The sequence below is a fragment of the Myotis nattereri genome (genome assembly GCF_964212035.1).
Source record: "Myotis nattereri genome assembly, chromosome: 14".
Taxonomy (NCBI): domain Eukaryota; kingdom Metazoa; phylum Chordata; class Mammalia; order Chiroptera; family Vespertilionidae; genus Myotis; species Myotis nattereri.
This window is the reverse complement of record NC_138089.1, coordinates 5729724-5742262: the sequence shown is the minus strand read 5'-3', so window position 1 is coordinate 5742262 and position 12539 is coordinate 5729724. Positions and strand designations below refer to the sequence as shown.

General features: G+C 52.4%; 1 protein-coding gene across 2 annotated transcripts in view; it reads right to left on the bottom strand.

The window, feature by feature from the left end:
* Positions 1-12539, bottom strand: part of FOXP1 (forkhead box P1) — a 554371-nt gene that overhangs the window by 203572 nt on the left and 338260 nt on the right. For both annotated transcript variants that reach the window (XM_081106428.1, XM_081106427.1), the window contains exon 4: positions 7213-7397. In XM_081106428.1, coding sequence (XP_080962554.1) covers positions 7213-7386 — 174 coding nt within the window. In that variant the 5' untranslated portion in view covers positions 7387-7397. The remainder of the gene's footprint in view (positions 1-7212; positions 7398-12539) is intronic.

Genomic DNA, 12539 nt, shown 5'->3' with positions numbered 1-12539 from the left:
TATACAGTCAAAACAGTAAGCTTTAGTGAATATAAGAGGGTCCTTTTTAAAAAACACTTTAAAAAGAAAAGGGGGGGACTTTGGGAAATAAGTTCGTCCTTTATTTACAAATTATATCTGTGCTTTCTTTCTCATGTCACCACAGTCACAACAGTGACAGGTAAGGGGGAGCTTGGGCTCTTCCCCGGGAATGCTCCCCGTTCTTGGTGCCGCGTGGGAGGTCTTCAGATGGGCATCCTGAATCAGCCTCATGACTCCCACTCCCTGGTGCTTCCACACCTAATTCCAAGGCCCTGCTGCTCTCCAACACTCACGTTTGATCCAGGCCTCCTTTCTCTTCCTATTCCAGGCACTCACAACGCGCCTGCCCAAGACGTGCCCCGGGTCAGGCGCCATGCTGCGCCCAGGAACGCCATGGAACGGGTTCAACCGTAGTTGAGAAATGCAGGGAGCAAGATGGTCAACAACAGGGTACCCTCAACTAGAGGAGTGAGGGTCAGGGCCCCAGCACTAGACTCCGGGCCAGCTGCAATATCTTGTCACTGCGATTACTCTCTGAATCTCCTTCCTTGCAGCCAGGCCAGGCCCAGCTTCTCATTCACCTTGAGAACACTGCCTCCTCTCTGGCCTTTCTGCTCTGAAACTCCTTGGCTTAGATACTCAAGCCCCCACACGCTGAGCCCACTGACCCCCGAACCTGCCCGCCGCCTCCACTGCCACTCCCACGCTGCCCCAACACCAACACGCCACGCATCAGTTTGGTCCCACACTGCCTTACACACAGGCAAGCACAGCCAGTATTAGCTAAACGAAAGAACATGCAGACAAAGGAATAAATGAATTTTAAGAAAGCTAAAGCTGGAAACCCAAGGCACCCATGCTTTCCAGGGCAGCTCACTTGGGACAGAGCAGAGACCTGGTCCCAGTGTGAAACGCCCTTGCCAGCACTTCCTTGTGAGAGAGGGTAAGAAAGAGTGTGCTTGTATTTCTCCGAACCAAATCAAACAGAATGAGCAAAGGGTCTCTGGAATGTTACAAGTAACACTTCACAATCACAATAGATTTGAGTTCAAAGACCAAGTGATGAAAAGAACCTTTCTAATATGGGGTTCAATTCTCTACATAAACTTCCCTCTGTGGCTCCGTCTGCCACTTGCATTTATAATGCTATTCTACTTTGTCATAAAAGCAGTCACCTTGTAACCCTTTTTATCAAGTACTCTGTGCACCACCTAACAGTGCCTTGGACCTCATCAGGGAGCGACGGGTGTGCATTACACAAACAGCCAATTCCGCCTGCTCAGCACCTGCGGGCGATAACGGCAAGCACTTGCAAAGCAGCAAGTGGGTCCTTGCCTTCAGAGGGCAGACAGAAGCCGGCGAGTTTTGCAAAGCAAACTCTTTGCAATCATCAAAGCAAACCTGTCAACAAATTACCATTAAAGTCAGACCTCCTGAAAGTTCAATAAGAGATGTCTGATTAGACAAGAGAGAGCGAGTATATTATTATTATTATTATTATTATTATTATTATTATGAGCTCAGGGGTCAGAGTTGAAATTACCTTGTCAAGGTAGTGATGCACACTTCCCTCCTAGAGCTGCTACTGTCCCGCTCTCTTACCTGAGCACACGGCTCTTTTTCGTCTTGTTCCCGTGCCGTCTTAGTTTTCAGGGAGAGATTAACGACACAGAACCGTTAGGCAATCAAAACCGGGAAGAGTGCATACAAGGCTCACACGGCATGTCCATAACCCTTGGAAGCCATGTTTGGATGAAAGGCCAGCCTCAGCTCACAGAGTAGAGAACGAAGTCTAACCTTCAGGGTGAAATATGCTTTTTCTAGAAATAGCCGTAACAGGGAGGGAGAAGAGCAGAAATTCGTTGTGTGGCTGCCTTTTCATCATTTGCCAGAATGACCTGACTTCCTGTCTCAGTTTTATTTCAGTTTGTTTGTGTTGTTTTCTATAACATTCTGTGGCACCGATTCCTACAGGATAGTTTTGGCCATCAATATTTTCTGTGACATTTGAACTCTGTCTCCAAAAGGAGGGTAGCCTCGCAGGGAGCTCCCTTTACCATGACAGCCTGGGTCTCCTCCCACCTGGGAGGGGCGTTCTGCCCCAGCACAGCGCTGGCCCCAGGAGGGCACTCACTAAGCCTTCCTATCTTCTGCGCTCCCTTCCAGCACTGCCCCGTGTGGACACAGATACGCTGGCCCTGTTTCCCTTCCAATGACATTAAAGACCCTCCTTTCAGACACCGTGCCTGGCAGCTGCAGTGAAAAGGCCCCCTGAGTGTATTCCTAAAGAAGGTCATAAGCGACCTCTATCAAAGGAAAAGAAGAATGATAAGGCGGAACTGGCCACTGCTGCCCAGTCTTCCCGATAGACCCACCTCATCACGGGGGACTCCTGGACAGGGTGAGGAACAGGTAAAGGACGGCCAATGAGATGCTGGTGCGGCCTCATGGGAGTGTGGGTAAGAGTGAGGGTTAGGGTGGCTCCCTTCACAGGGCTCCTGGCCATCCACACACCGGCAGCCATTTCTCCCAGGCACTGTCGTCTACGGAGGCTGTTACATTGAAGATGTAGGCAAACAACTTCCTCTTGTGCTCAATTTCCACTCGTACTGTTAGTGCCAACAACCACATGAGGAATCTATGCTGCCATTTGGAAAATGAAGAGAAGAATTTGTAATGTTTGCGTATTGATTTATGCTGAAACTTGACACTTTGGTCATTATAATTATGTTTCTCACATCCAGAGAACCCCCGGATATACACTCAGGATTCTCCTGGCTGCTCTGACAGTGTGTTCTCAACATCCCCTTTGAACTTACGCAACAAGCTCTATTCTGGAGTCCTGTCACACGTATCCCATTTCTCAGAGCTTCTCTCATCCCGTGTAATGAATAAGCCTTACGTCCTCCATTTCATGGGCAAAATTCAACCCACTGAATCCCCCTCCCCATCGAATCCCCTCCCCACTGAATCCCCTCCCCACTGAATCCCCTCCCCACTGAATCCCCCTCCCCACTGAATCCCCCTCCCCACTGAATCCCCCTCCCCACTGAATCCTCCTCCCCATCAAATCCCCTCCCCACTGAATCCCCCTCCCCACTGAATCCCCCTCCTTGTCTTTAATGATTTTTCAAAGCTCCCTATCCTTCCTACCTCTCTTACCTCCTTAATAGTCATCCAACATTCTGTCTCTTTCTTTCACATTAACATAAACCATGTACCACTATCTTTTGGGCTAAAAGGTCCAACACCTTAAGCCAAATATCAAAGAAATTATATGAAATAAACATACAGCTTATCCACACTCTCTAAATAATACATGTTTAAATTCCACATAGAACTCCTTTTTTTATGTCTTTCTTATAGACTATCTCTAAATGTAAAATGACAGCCACACCTCAAAACCAGTGACCGAAGCTCTCCCCATACCGATTTGCAGACAATAAAACTGCCAGGTGGAACCCACAAAAAATCTGAAAAACCCGTCATTAAATAGAATCTTGTTAAGAAATCGCTGTTTTATGTACCAGCTATTCATTTTTATTGAATAAACATTTTCCAGGCTGCATTCTGTTAACTGACCTGCTGCATATGCTGTACACGGAAAACTTCTAAACATTATGCTCTATGTGATATGCTTATCTGAAAGCTCTCATCTGAGCAACATGGAAATAAAACTCTGCTCCCTAAACTCGCGACTTTTAAAATGCATTAATCCACACAGTTTATGAAATTGCTTTGGACATTTTAAAATCCTTTCTTTAAGAAGAAACTTCAGCAATTGGTAATAGTATTTGTTGCTGAGTTTCATAATGGAGGAGTGCACATCCCGCACACAACTTCCACAGACCAGACATGGGGCAGCATAATAGGAAGTAAAAGCAGAGATGGTATTGGGTAAAGAGTTACTCAATGGCTAAAAGAAAATGCTCAGAAACTCTATCAAATTATGTTATTAGAGAACTATTGTTGTAATAGTGTTATAGCCCAGATATAAGTGGAGCTGAAACATCACAGAGACAATGCATTTGGTCTGAGGGGGAGGCAGCTGGGGCGGGCGCTGGGGGCTCCTCCAGCTGATGAGCGCCTCTCCTGGCTCCTGAGTGAGGATGGAGCTCCCGGACCGGAACTGCCAACTCCACGGCCTGGAGGGCACCAAGGGGCGAGGCTGCTGGGCGGAACCAAGGCCGACTAGAGGGCTGTGGCTCCCTGGCTCAAGTAGCAATTCTTCTCCCAACAACTGCTGCCCCTGTGAAAGCATCAGCTCAGGGGGAGCAGATCTGATTTTTTTAAGAGAAGATGGAAAAGCCAGATTTCCCCCATTATCTAGGCTGTCAGCTATGTGATCAGAAAAACACACAAACAATTGTATTTGGACACAATTTAGTCACCGATTAGATCAAACCCAGCAGAGAAGCCATGGCCCCACCGTGGACCGCCGCGAGCGCCCTGCTCTGATGCTGCGGGGCCTCCTCACCTGCAGCTGCCTGTCATCGTCTGGATCAGACGCGAAAAGGCTCGACTGTCTTTATCCTAAATCCTGGCCGGAGGAACGTGCTCCCAGATCATGAATGGCCGCAGTGGTGCAAGGCCACCCTGCCCATTCAGCTCACAGACATCATCATTAACTCGTTTCTGCACCCAGGGTTTTCAGCCCCGGCTTTTTGTTCCGTGGATTTCTAACGTATTTTCCAGTTCTAATTCTCTCCCACTGTCCTACATTAATCAAAGCTGTAACCCCTGTTGTCTTTGTACTACAGAATCAGAATGTGCCCCTGGCGAGGAATGGGGGAAAAGTCAACAGGAATTAAATTTCAGTGCAACTGTTTACTCAACTGTGGCCTGCAGTTATTGAAATCTTATCCGCGGTTTTGTGTGGCTGCCGCGGTAATGAATTCAGCATGGCTGTGATTCTCTCACTGCTGCAATTCTCACTGCAAGTAAGAACCTGCAGAGTGAAGAGGATGAAAACAGCCCCGTCCGTCATGCTGACACTCGATTTCTCCAAAATGCTTAATTATTGCAGTTTTCAGCTGGAAGAAAACTCTGATAACCTAGTGCTGTGGACTTTAGCAATCCTGCAGGTTTTCTTATTTCATCTAGAGCTTCTTTTCCCCAACAGCCCGGCAAAGGCTCCTCGAGCACTTAGGGGAGTGAACCAGCTGTCAGTGCTTTATTTCAGAAGCCCAGGCAGGCCTGCCCGCCGCAGTGTGTGAGGTCAGAGCCGCAGTGAGAGACCCAACTGCTTTCTTTCCTCCAAAAGCACGTCCACGGCAAATAGAAACAACACAGTTATAAAAATATTAAAAAATAATTGTGGAGTAGAATCAAAAGGTATTGACCTTTATTTGATATCTTTTCCAAAGTGGTCACAAACAAGATAAAAAGGGGAGATGTGATAACTAACTCTGCTACTGATGTGTTTTAAGGAAGATGTTGTTATAACTTTTTTCTGTGAGGTTAATTTGTCATGGCTGTTATGAGGGGAGTGTGTGTGTGTGTGTGTGTGTATATGTGGTATATATGTAAAGTTTTTGGCTGACTTACTACTTTGAGATAGTGAATGATTTTAAGTTCTTCAAATAAAATTCAGAAGTTAATTTTCCATTTATTTAATTAATGTGGGTTAAACACTGATTACTTGGGCTTCATACCACACACTGGTCAACCGCCCCACCCCCACTCCTCCAGGGAGAAGCCCTGAGGCTGGCCTCTGCAGGGAGAATGGCCTCTGCAGGGAGAATGGCCTCTGCAGGGAGAATGGCCTCTGCAGGGAGGGCACAGAGAGTGGCATCCAGACACCAGTCCTTCATCCCAATAGAGAGCACGCCCACCTGTCACCACACACGCCAGCACAGGCACACACGTGGGTCCTTCCCCCGGACTGAGCGCTCTAACGGTCTCACGGCTTAGAACAGGCCGCGTGGACTAACACACCGTCTCTCCACAGCAAACCGAGCCCCAGCTGACGTGCTGCGGCGCAGGTGGGCTGGGGCTGGGCTGCCGACAGGAGACCGTCAGGGAGCTGAGCCTCGGCTAAGACGTGACCTGGTCTCTGAGTTTCCCTTTCCTTCTCTCTGAAGGTTCCGTGTTCTGTGGGTTCCACCAATTTCGAATAGACCAGCGATCGAATGACTCCTCATATTTTCAAAAATTCTGAGCAAGAAGAGAATAAAATCTGGCGACATCCCCACGCTTCTCTGGCAGGGGGTCCAGGGAAATGTCTGGGAGGCGTGCTACTCTCCCCCCGCCCCCCCCCCGCCCCCCGACAATTCCTGTTTCTGTTAGAAAGGCCCAAACACATCATTCTTTTTCTCGCCTTTTCTCCAAGTGGCACCGTAACTACGTACAGCACATTGAATCAAGGACTAACATGGAACAAGGATCATCCGTATCACTAACAAAACTAGTAACATGTCCGGACTCCAAGAGCGAGCGGCTGGGACAACGCGCCGGCAGGCGAAGGCAGCTCCTCATCTGCATTTGCATGCGCACTTCAGCCACGGCCCCGGCTTCTGGGCCACCTTTGGGAATAGTTCACCTGCCACTCACAAGTACCCACGCACAGGCCCACAAAGGATACAGCAGGGATGAGTGCGTCCAATGTGTGTGCGTGCTGGGAGCCGCCAAAGGAGAGGATCTGAGGCGCTAACAGGATCGGCCCATCCCAGCAGCCACGTGTGCACAGCAGCAGCCCCCGGCAGCGGGGCCGCGTCTCACCCCGATCCTGTGTGCTGCTGTCTGGCCTGTATTTACCCAGTTCTACTTTTATTCACTTAATTTTTCTCTTATAAAGCCCTGATTTTCCTCTTACTTCTAACCCCTTATTTGTATTTCTTCTTCATAAGGCTTCATAAGTCAGTTAGCCATTTCTTTTTCATTAGGCATTGTGCACCCCTTTTCCAAAGGCGCACTTTATTCCCGGTATGCTGCCGCCCCGGGCCTCCGAGGGCGTGGCCAGGGTCCGCTCCATCTCACCCTCCACCCTCACCCCCAAGACTTCCAACTCCCAGGGGCGTGGGAGTTCATCTCTTAAGCCAGGCCTGGGCCCCTCGCACGCTGCTGGCTTAAAAGACACTGCGGACAGTCAGATAGTCAAGTGAAAATGAGCCATTCACAGCGGCCAAGCGTCAAACCAAGCGGTGGAGCGGGCACCCGCCACCCTCCACGCCTGGCTCCCCGGCACAGTACCTGCTGCTGCTGCGCGTGGGCCAGGTCGGCCGGCGCCACGTCCACGGCCGGCGCCTCCCCGTTGGACCGCGCTTCCCGAAGGCTCCCGCACTCTAGCAAGTGGCCGCCGCTGCCCGACCCGTTCTGGATGGCCGAACCATTACTTTTTGTCTCAGGCCCGGATTCTTGCATCATGACTCAGAAACCTGACAGGAGGGTTTCCAGGGAGCGGGCGGGGGGGTGGGGGGGGAGAAAAGAGGGGAAAGCAGCTGTTAAAACAGTTGTTGTGCACAAGGAGCAGGGTCCCGCTGCAAATGCTGCCAAAAACCTGTAAACAGTTGTCATTCTCGTTCACTGCGTTTATCCCTCAGAGCGTTCAGTCTTCTCGTTTTTTGAGGATGGAACTGTCAGTCCAAGTTCAAGTTCCGGTAGGATTGTTTCAAATACGTTACCTTGTTCCCTTTAGAAAAAAAGTATTTTCAGGGAACCTACAATTCACAGTAAGTGTCTGTGATCGGACCCGGCATTTTGTTCAGAAAGCATGCGTCATTCTATAGAGCAGAGGGGTGTGCATTCGGCTGTGGTGTGTGCCCACACTCTGCCTGAAGCCCCTCTCGGGGGTGCCCTCCACCTGGGGTCCACCAGCGGGCCCGCAGGCCATTCTGTGGAAAACCTTACAGTCAAAAACCAAGATGCATTTTAGGCTGCACGCTCCTGGGAGTCACTCAGACACTAAACCTCTTCAGCACTGGCCACTGCGGTGAGAGAAAAAATGCCCCCACTCTTCCAACGCTAAACACACTCAGACTCTGAGCTTTGTCTTCTGGTTAGAACTGTCCTGAGAATTCCCATGCCCAGCACCTGTTTCTCCTGCTGGGTTCCCAGCCTCTGGCCTGGGTGAGGGCCTGGAAGGCTGGGGTCTCCTATATTTCTTTGGGAGAAAACCTAGCCACGGCAGACTGAAGACGGCTCTGAATGTGAAAGTACTAGCCACCTAATGAGAGAGAGAGAGAGAGAGAGAGAGAGAGAGGTAGTATTACCTGTATAAATACATCCCACAGTCCACCCTGTTACTCTCTAGGTACAGAACCATTGGCCTGGGAGCCAGCGCGGCTCTTGGCAAAGGTGCCCAACTATGACAACAGACAGACAGTGTTTGCTAATGTCTGCTGCAACCACCTACTGACCACGGTGCCGCGCCAGCCCCACCGCAGGACTGACAGACATCCTCCCGCTGGTCCTGATGAGAGTGCCTCCCGCGTGTGCGGGGCGAGCGCTGGCCCCGGGAGAGCTGTTCTCATGTGCGCGAGTCACGGCGGGCGGCGGGATTGGAGCAAGTCCCGTCTCCTGTCAGCTCTTAACCACGCGTTTTCTTAAAGCCGAGGTGCAGGGGGGACGACACAATGCAATGGCAAGGCCATACTCCAAGTTCATAGGGTAGAACTTCAAGAAGGAAAAACAATAGTCACAAAAGGAAGCTGACAATTCAAGCATGAAAGCTGAGGAATGCCTGAATAACGAACACGGGAGTGAAATACCAGGCACAGGGAAGGTCAGGTGACCCGGAAAGACGCGTGTACCGCACGGTGGCAGGTTCCCCTCACACAGAACTCGCACCGGCAGGAAAGTTCAACGTGCGGACACAGCAGAGGCTACCTTCACTCAAAACTGCCCAAAAACCAAGTGGAAGAACTAAAAGCAGGAAAAATTTACATCTTTCCTCATGTCCTTTCTGTGAGTGCATAATACGATCCAACTTGAGCACAGGCTTAAACCCAGAAGACATGTGCCTAGAGTGAACGCCGTCCCGCAGGGCCTGGAAGGGCACTGTTGTTAACAGGTGGGAAGCAAACTCAGGAGCAACAGCTGACTCACTCTCTCCCCTTAGATCCGACTTTCCAGGAATCATAATGGGCCTTTAAACGTTGCATCCAAAACCTCACTGTTGCCGAGTAAAGATATCTATCAAAAAATAACACAATTTTCTCTGAGATATACGAACCAGGCAATGCAACTGCCTTGTTCATGACCAAAAAGGGGGATCAATGTGTGAAATCTAGGGACCCCCCTTCCCCGTGTTTCATTCTGATCTGCAGACCCGCCCGTCTGTACAGAAGGGAAGGACAGAGCAGTTGGCACGGAGCCCACTGGACAGGTGGGCGTGCAGTGAGCATGCCTGAAGAAAACACAGGTACATACACACGCTCAAGTTCTGGAAGCCGGGTCCTGCCCGGCCTGGCCCCAAGGACAGAAACGCCCTGCACAGCGCCTTGAGCCCTGACTCAGACGGGCGCATGTAGGCAAACACCCGTGCTCGGGAAGCAGGGCTGCTTCGGAGCCGCGGGGCCGTCGGGACGCCAGGGGTGTGAACGGGGCTGCGGCTGTCCTTGGTCTGACCCCTGGGGGTGGGTGCAGGAAGGACCCCCTCCGCCCCACGCAGCGCCAGACCAGGCTGCCAAGGCCGCTGGTGCAAGCAGGCAGGCATGAGGCCAAGCAGCCTGTCTGCGATTCAGGTTTGTGAGCGTGCAGGCTTTGGGACCAGAATGGCATGAAGGATTATTTTGGTCTGAGGATGTCCTTAATGAGTCAAGCGCTAGCAGTGGTGTGTGGGCTGGAAGATTTTGCTTCCCATCGTCTCCCACATGGTGAGGAGGGCACGCCTGTTGGGAAGCACCTGAGCAAGCAGGAGGCGGTGCAGGCCTTTCCAGCAACACTGGCGGCGCCGCTTCTCCCGGGGGCGGCCGGCGTCTGCCACGCCTGTGCGCCTGGGTCGGCCTCGCACACGCCCGGCTCTCTGGTGAACTGTCCACGCTCAGCGCAAGCCGCTGAGAGCAAAGGGAGGCGATGTGACCCCAACGTACAGGTTAGACACCTGAGCCCGGGCACGGCAGACGCAGCCATAGTCTCCCCTACTTCAGAATGAACTTGTCCGTTCAATAAAGGACAGACCTTCCGACGTGCAAGAGTCCCGGGCGGGCGAAGTCCGAGCAGCAGGCCCGCGAACAGAGAACCGCGGCTCGGCACAGCCCCGTGGAGGGGCCCGGCAGGCAGGAGGGCGTCGGCAATCACAGGCGAGAGCCAGCCTTCTTCGGCGAACACTGTCTGTCCTTTTCCCCGGAGGCCCACAGTTTTAGAGTCGTCCGAGAGCACGTCCGTGTGTCCAGGAGGACATACCCTCCTGCCAGGGCACCGCACCCACTCTGTTCCCAGGAGCACCCGCGTGTCGCACCACACTGCCGCGGGGGAGCCGCCGCCCCGTGCTCCAGGGCCCGTGGCCAGGACAGGCTGAGGACAAGAAGGGGGACAGCCATCCACGGGCCTGGCTGTGAAGACGTGGCTCCCGGAGGGCAAGGCGGCCACAGACCCATGAGCAGGTCCTTTCTCCAGAAGCAAAGCCCGCCCTCCCCCGCGCCTGTCCGCCCTCTGCGGGAGGCCGCCTGTGGTCACGGACCCACCCAGGACAGAGGCCGCACCGTGATCGTATCGAATGGACCCGATGGAATCACTGGCGAGGCTGAGGCGGGGATCGCATGGCGTCAGGGAGCTCGGGGCCGAAGGGCCGCTTCTCCTTGCTGGGACAGGTCACCGAGCTGCTGATTTCACAAGATGGGCGTCCGGCTGAGGCCTCGCAGAGCGGGCTGCAGCTGAGCGCGGGCTCACTTACTGTCCTTGCCAACAGAGCTGCTCTCTGGAAGCATTCTGGAAAATTCATAATGCCCAGGCCAATGTATTTATAGCGAATTAAAGCACTGCTTGATGATGATGATTTCCTTGGTTACAGTGTTGATGCTGAGGACGTAGGGAAAACAGAGCCCTTGGTCTCCTGCCGGTGAAGGGTTCCGCTCGCAGAAAGTCCAGTCTTGGTTCCAGGGCAGTTAATTACGGGTGACCGAGTCAGGCGGAAGTCAATTAACTTGGCTGATCAATTATTTATAGGAACCAGAATAAATACCCTTAAAGAACTTGGCCTGTCCATGAAAGGATGTGCAAATTAAACTGAACACACTTCTATAAAATGTATTCCCACTTCCATGGGGAGAGGAGGGATTTACCAAAGTCACTTTCAGGAAATGGTTCGAGTGGTTACTCTGTCCAGTCCTGCCCCATCCGAGAAGCCCCCGAGCAGCGGTTCTCAACCTGGGGGTCGCGACCCCTTTTGGGGTCGAACGACCCTTTCACAGGGGTCGCCTAAGACCATCGGAAAACACATATATAATTACATATTGTTTTTGTGATGAATCACTATGCTTTAATGATGTTCAATTTGTAACAATGAAATTGGGGGTCACCACAACATGAGGAACTGTATTAAAGGGTCGCAGCGTTAGGAAGGTTGAGAATCACTGCTCTAGAGAATAAAGGAAGGAAGGAAGGGAAGAGGGAAGGAAGGAGGGAGGGAAGGAAGGAAGGAAAGAAGGAAAGAAAGAAGGAAGGAAGGAAGGGAGGGAAGGGCAGGAGGAAGAGAGCACTCCAAGAAGAGAGGGGCGGTGTGCGTGCCTGTCCTTGAGAAGCACTGAGCCTTTGGCGCCTCCCGCATCCAGCTGGCCTGCGGAGTTACTGGCCGCGCGAGCAGGGCGGAGCGGGCTCGCCCTAGCTCTAAAAGCGGTGCTCTGTGAACTACTCGTGTCCACCTTGAAGAGCCAAAGTCCTATGGCCCTGTTCATGAGGACCGGGAAAAAGGAAGAAAAGCTGGTCTGTATGAAGATATAAAGCATCAGGAAGATGAACTGGTTCCCTTTAAATGTGCAAAACTATACCCGGCAACCCCAGCTCTCAGAGGGCTTTAAGGCCCATGTGCAGCTAAGGAACCCCCACCCCCACCCCATCTCAGGCACTCAGGCAGCCTGGACATGGAGCCAGCCCACTGGGAGCCGCTCCTGGGGCCAGGCCCCTCAGAGCAGACAGGGCCTGGAGCACCCCGAGGCTGGGCAGAGTCCCGGCGGGGTGCAGGGTGAGCTCAGCTCCGCGGGGCCGGTGGGTGGCAAAGGGCTTGATGGGGCCACATTGGCCCCCAGGTGCTGAGTTGCTGTCCACAGATGGGCTGGGAGCACCTCTTCCAGGAGGAAAAGGCGGGGGGCGGGCGGTGCAGGGGGACAAAACAAGAGAAACAGCAACTGCAGCTGCTCCTTTTCTCAGGTGAGATCTGCCCACAAACTGTGAATAAGACACCACTGTCCGCTGTCTCCCTCCGCCCCGCTCCCCGCCTCCAGCGAAAGACCGTCCCAGAGCCAAGTTCAGGGAGAGAAGTCGGGCGCTCGCCGTCAGGAAGGCCCCATCTTCCAAAACCACTGTTCACAGTTCAGCAGAAGAGCGCAAAGCCCCCAGCGCCCGGCGGTTCAGACGCAGTC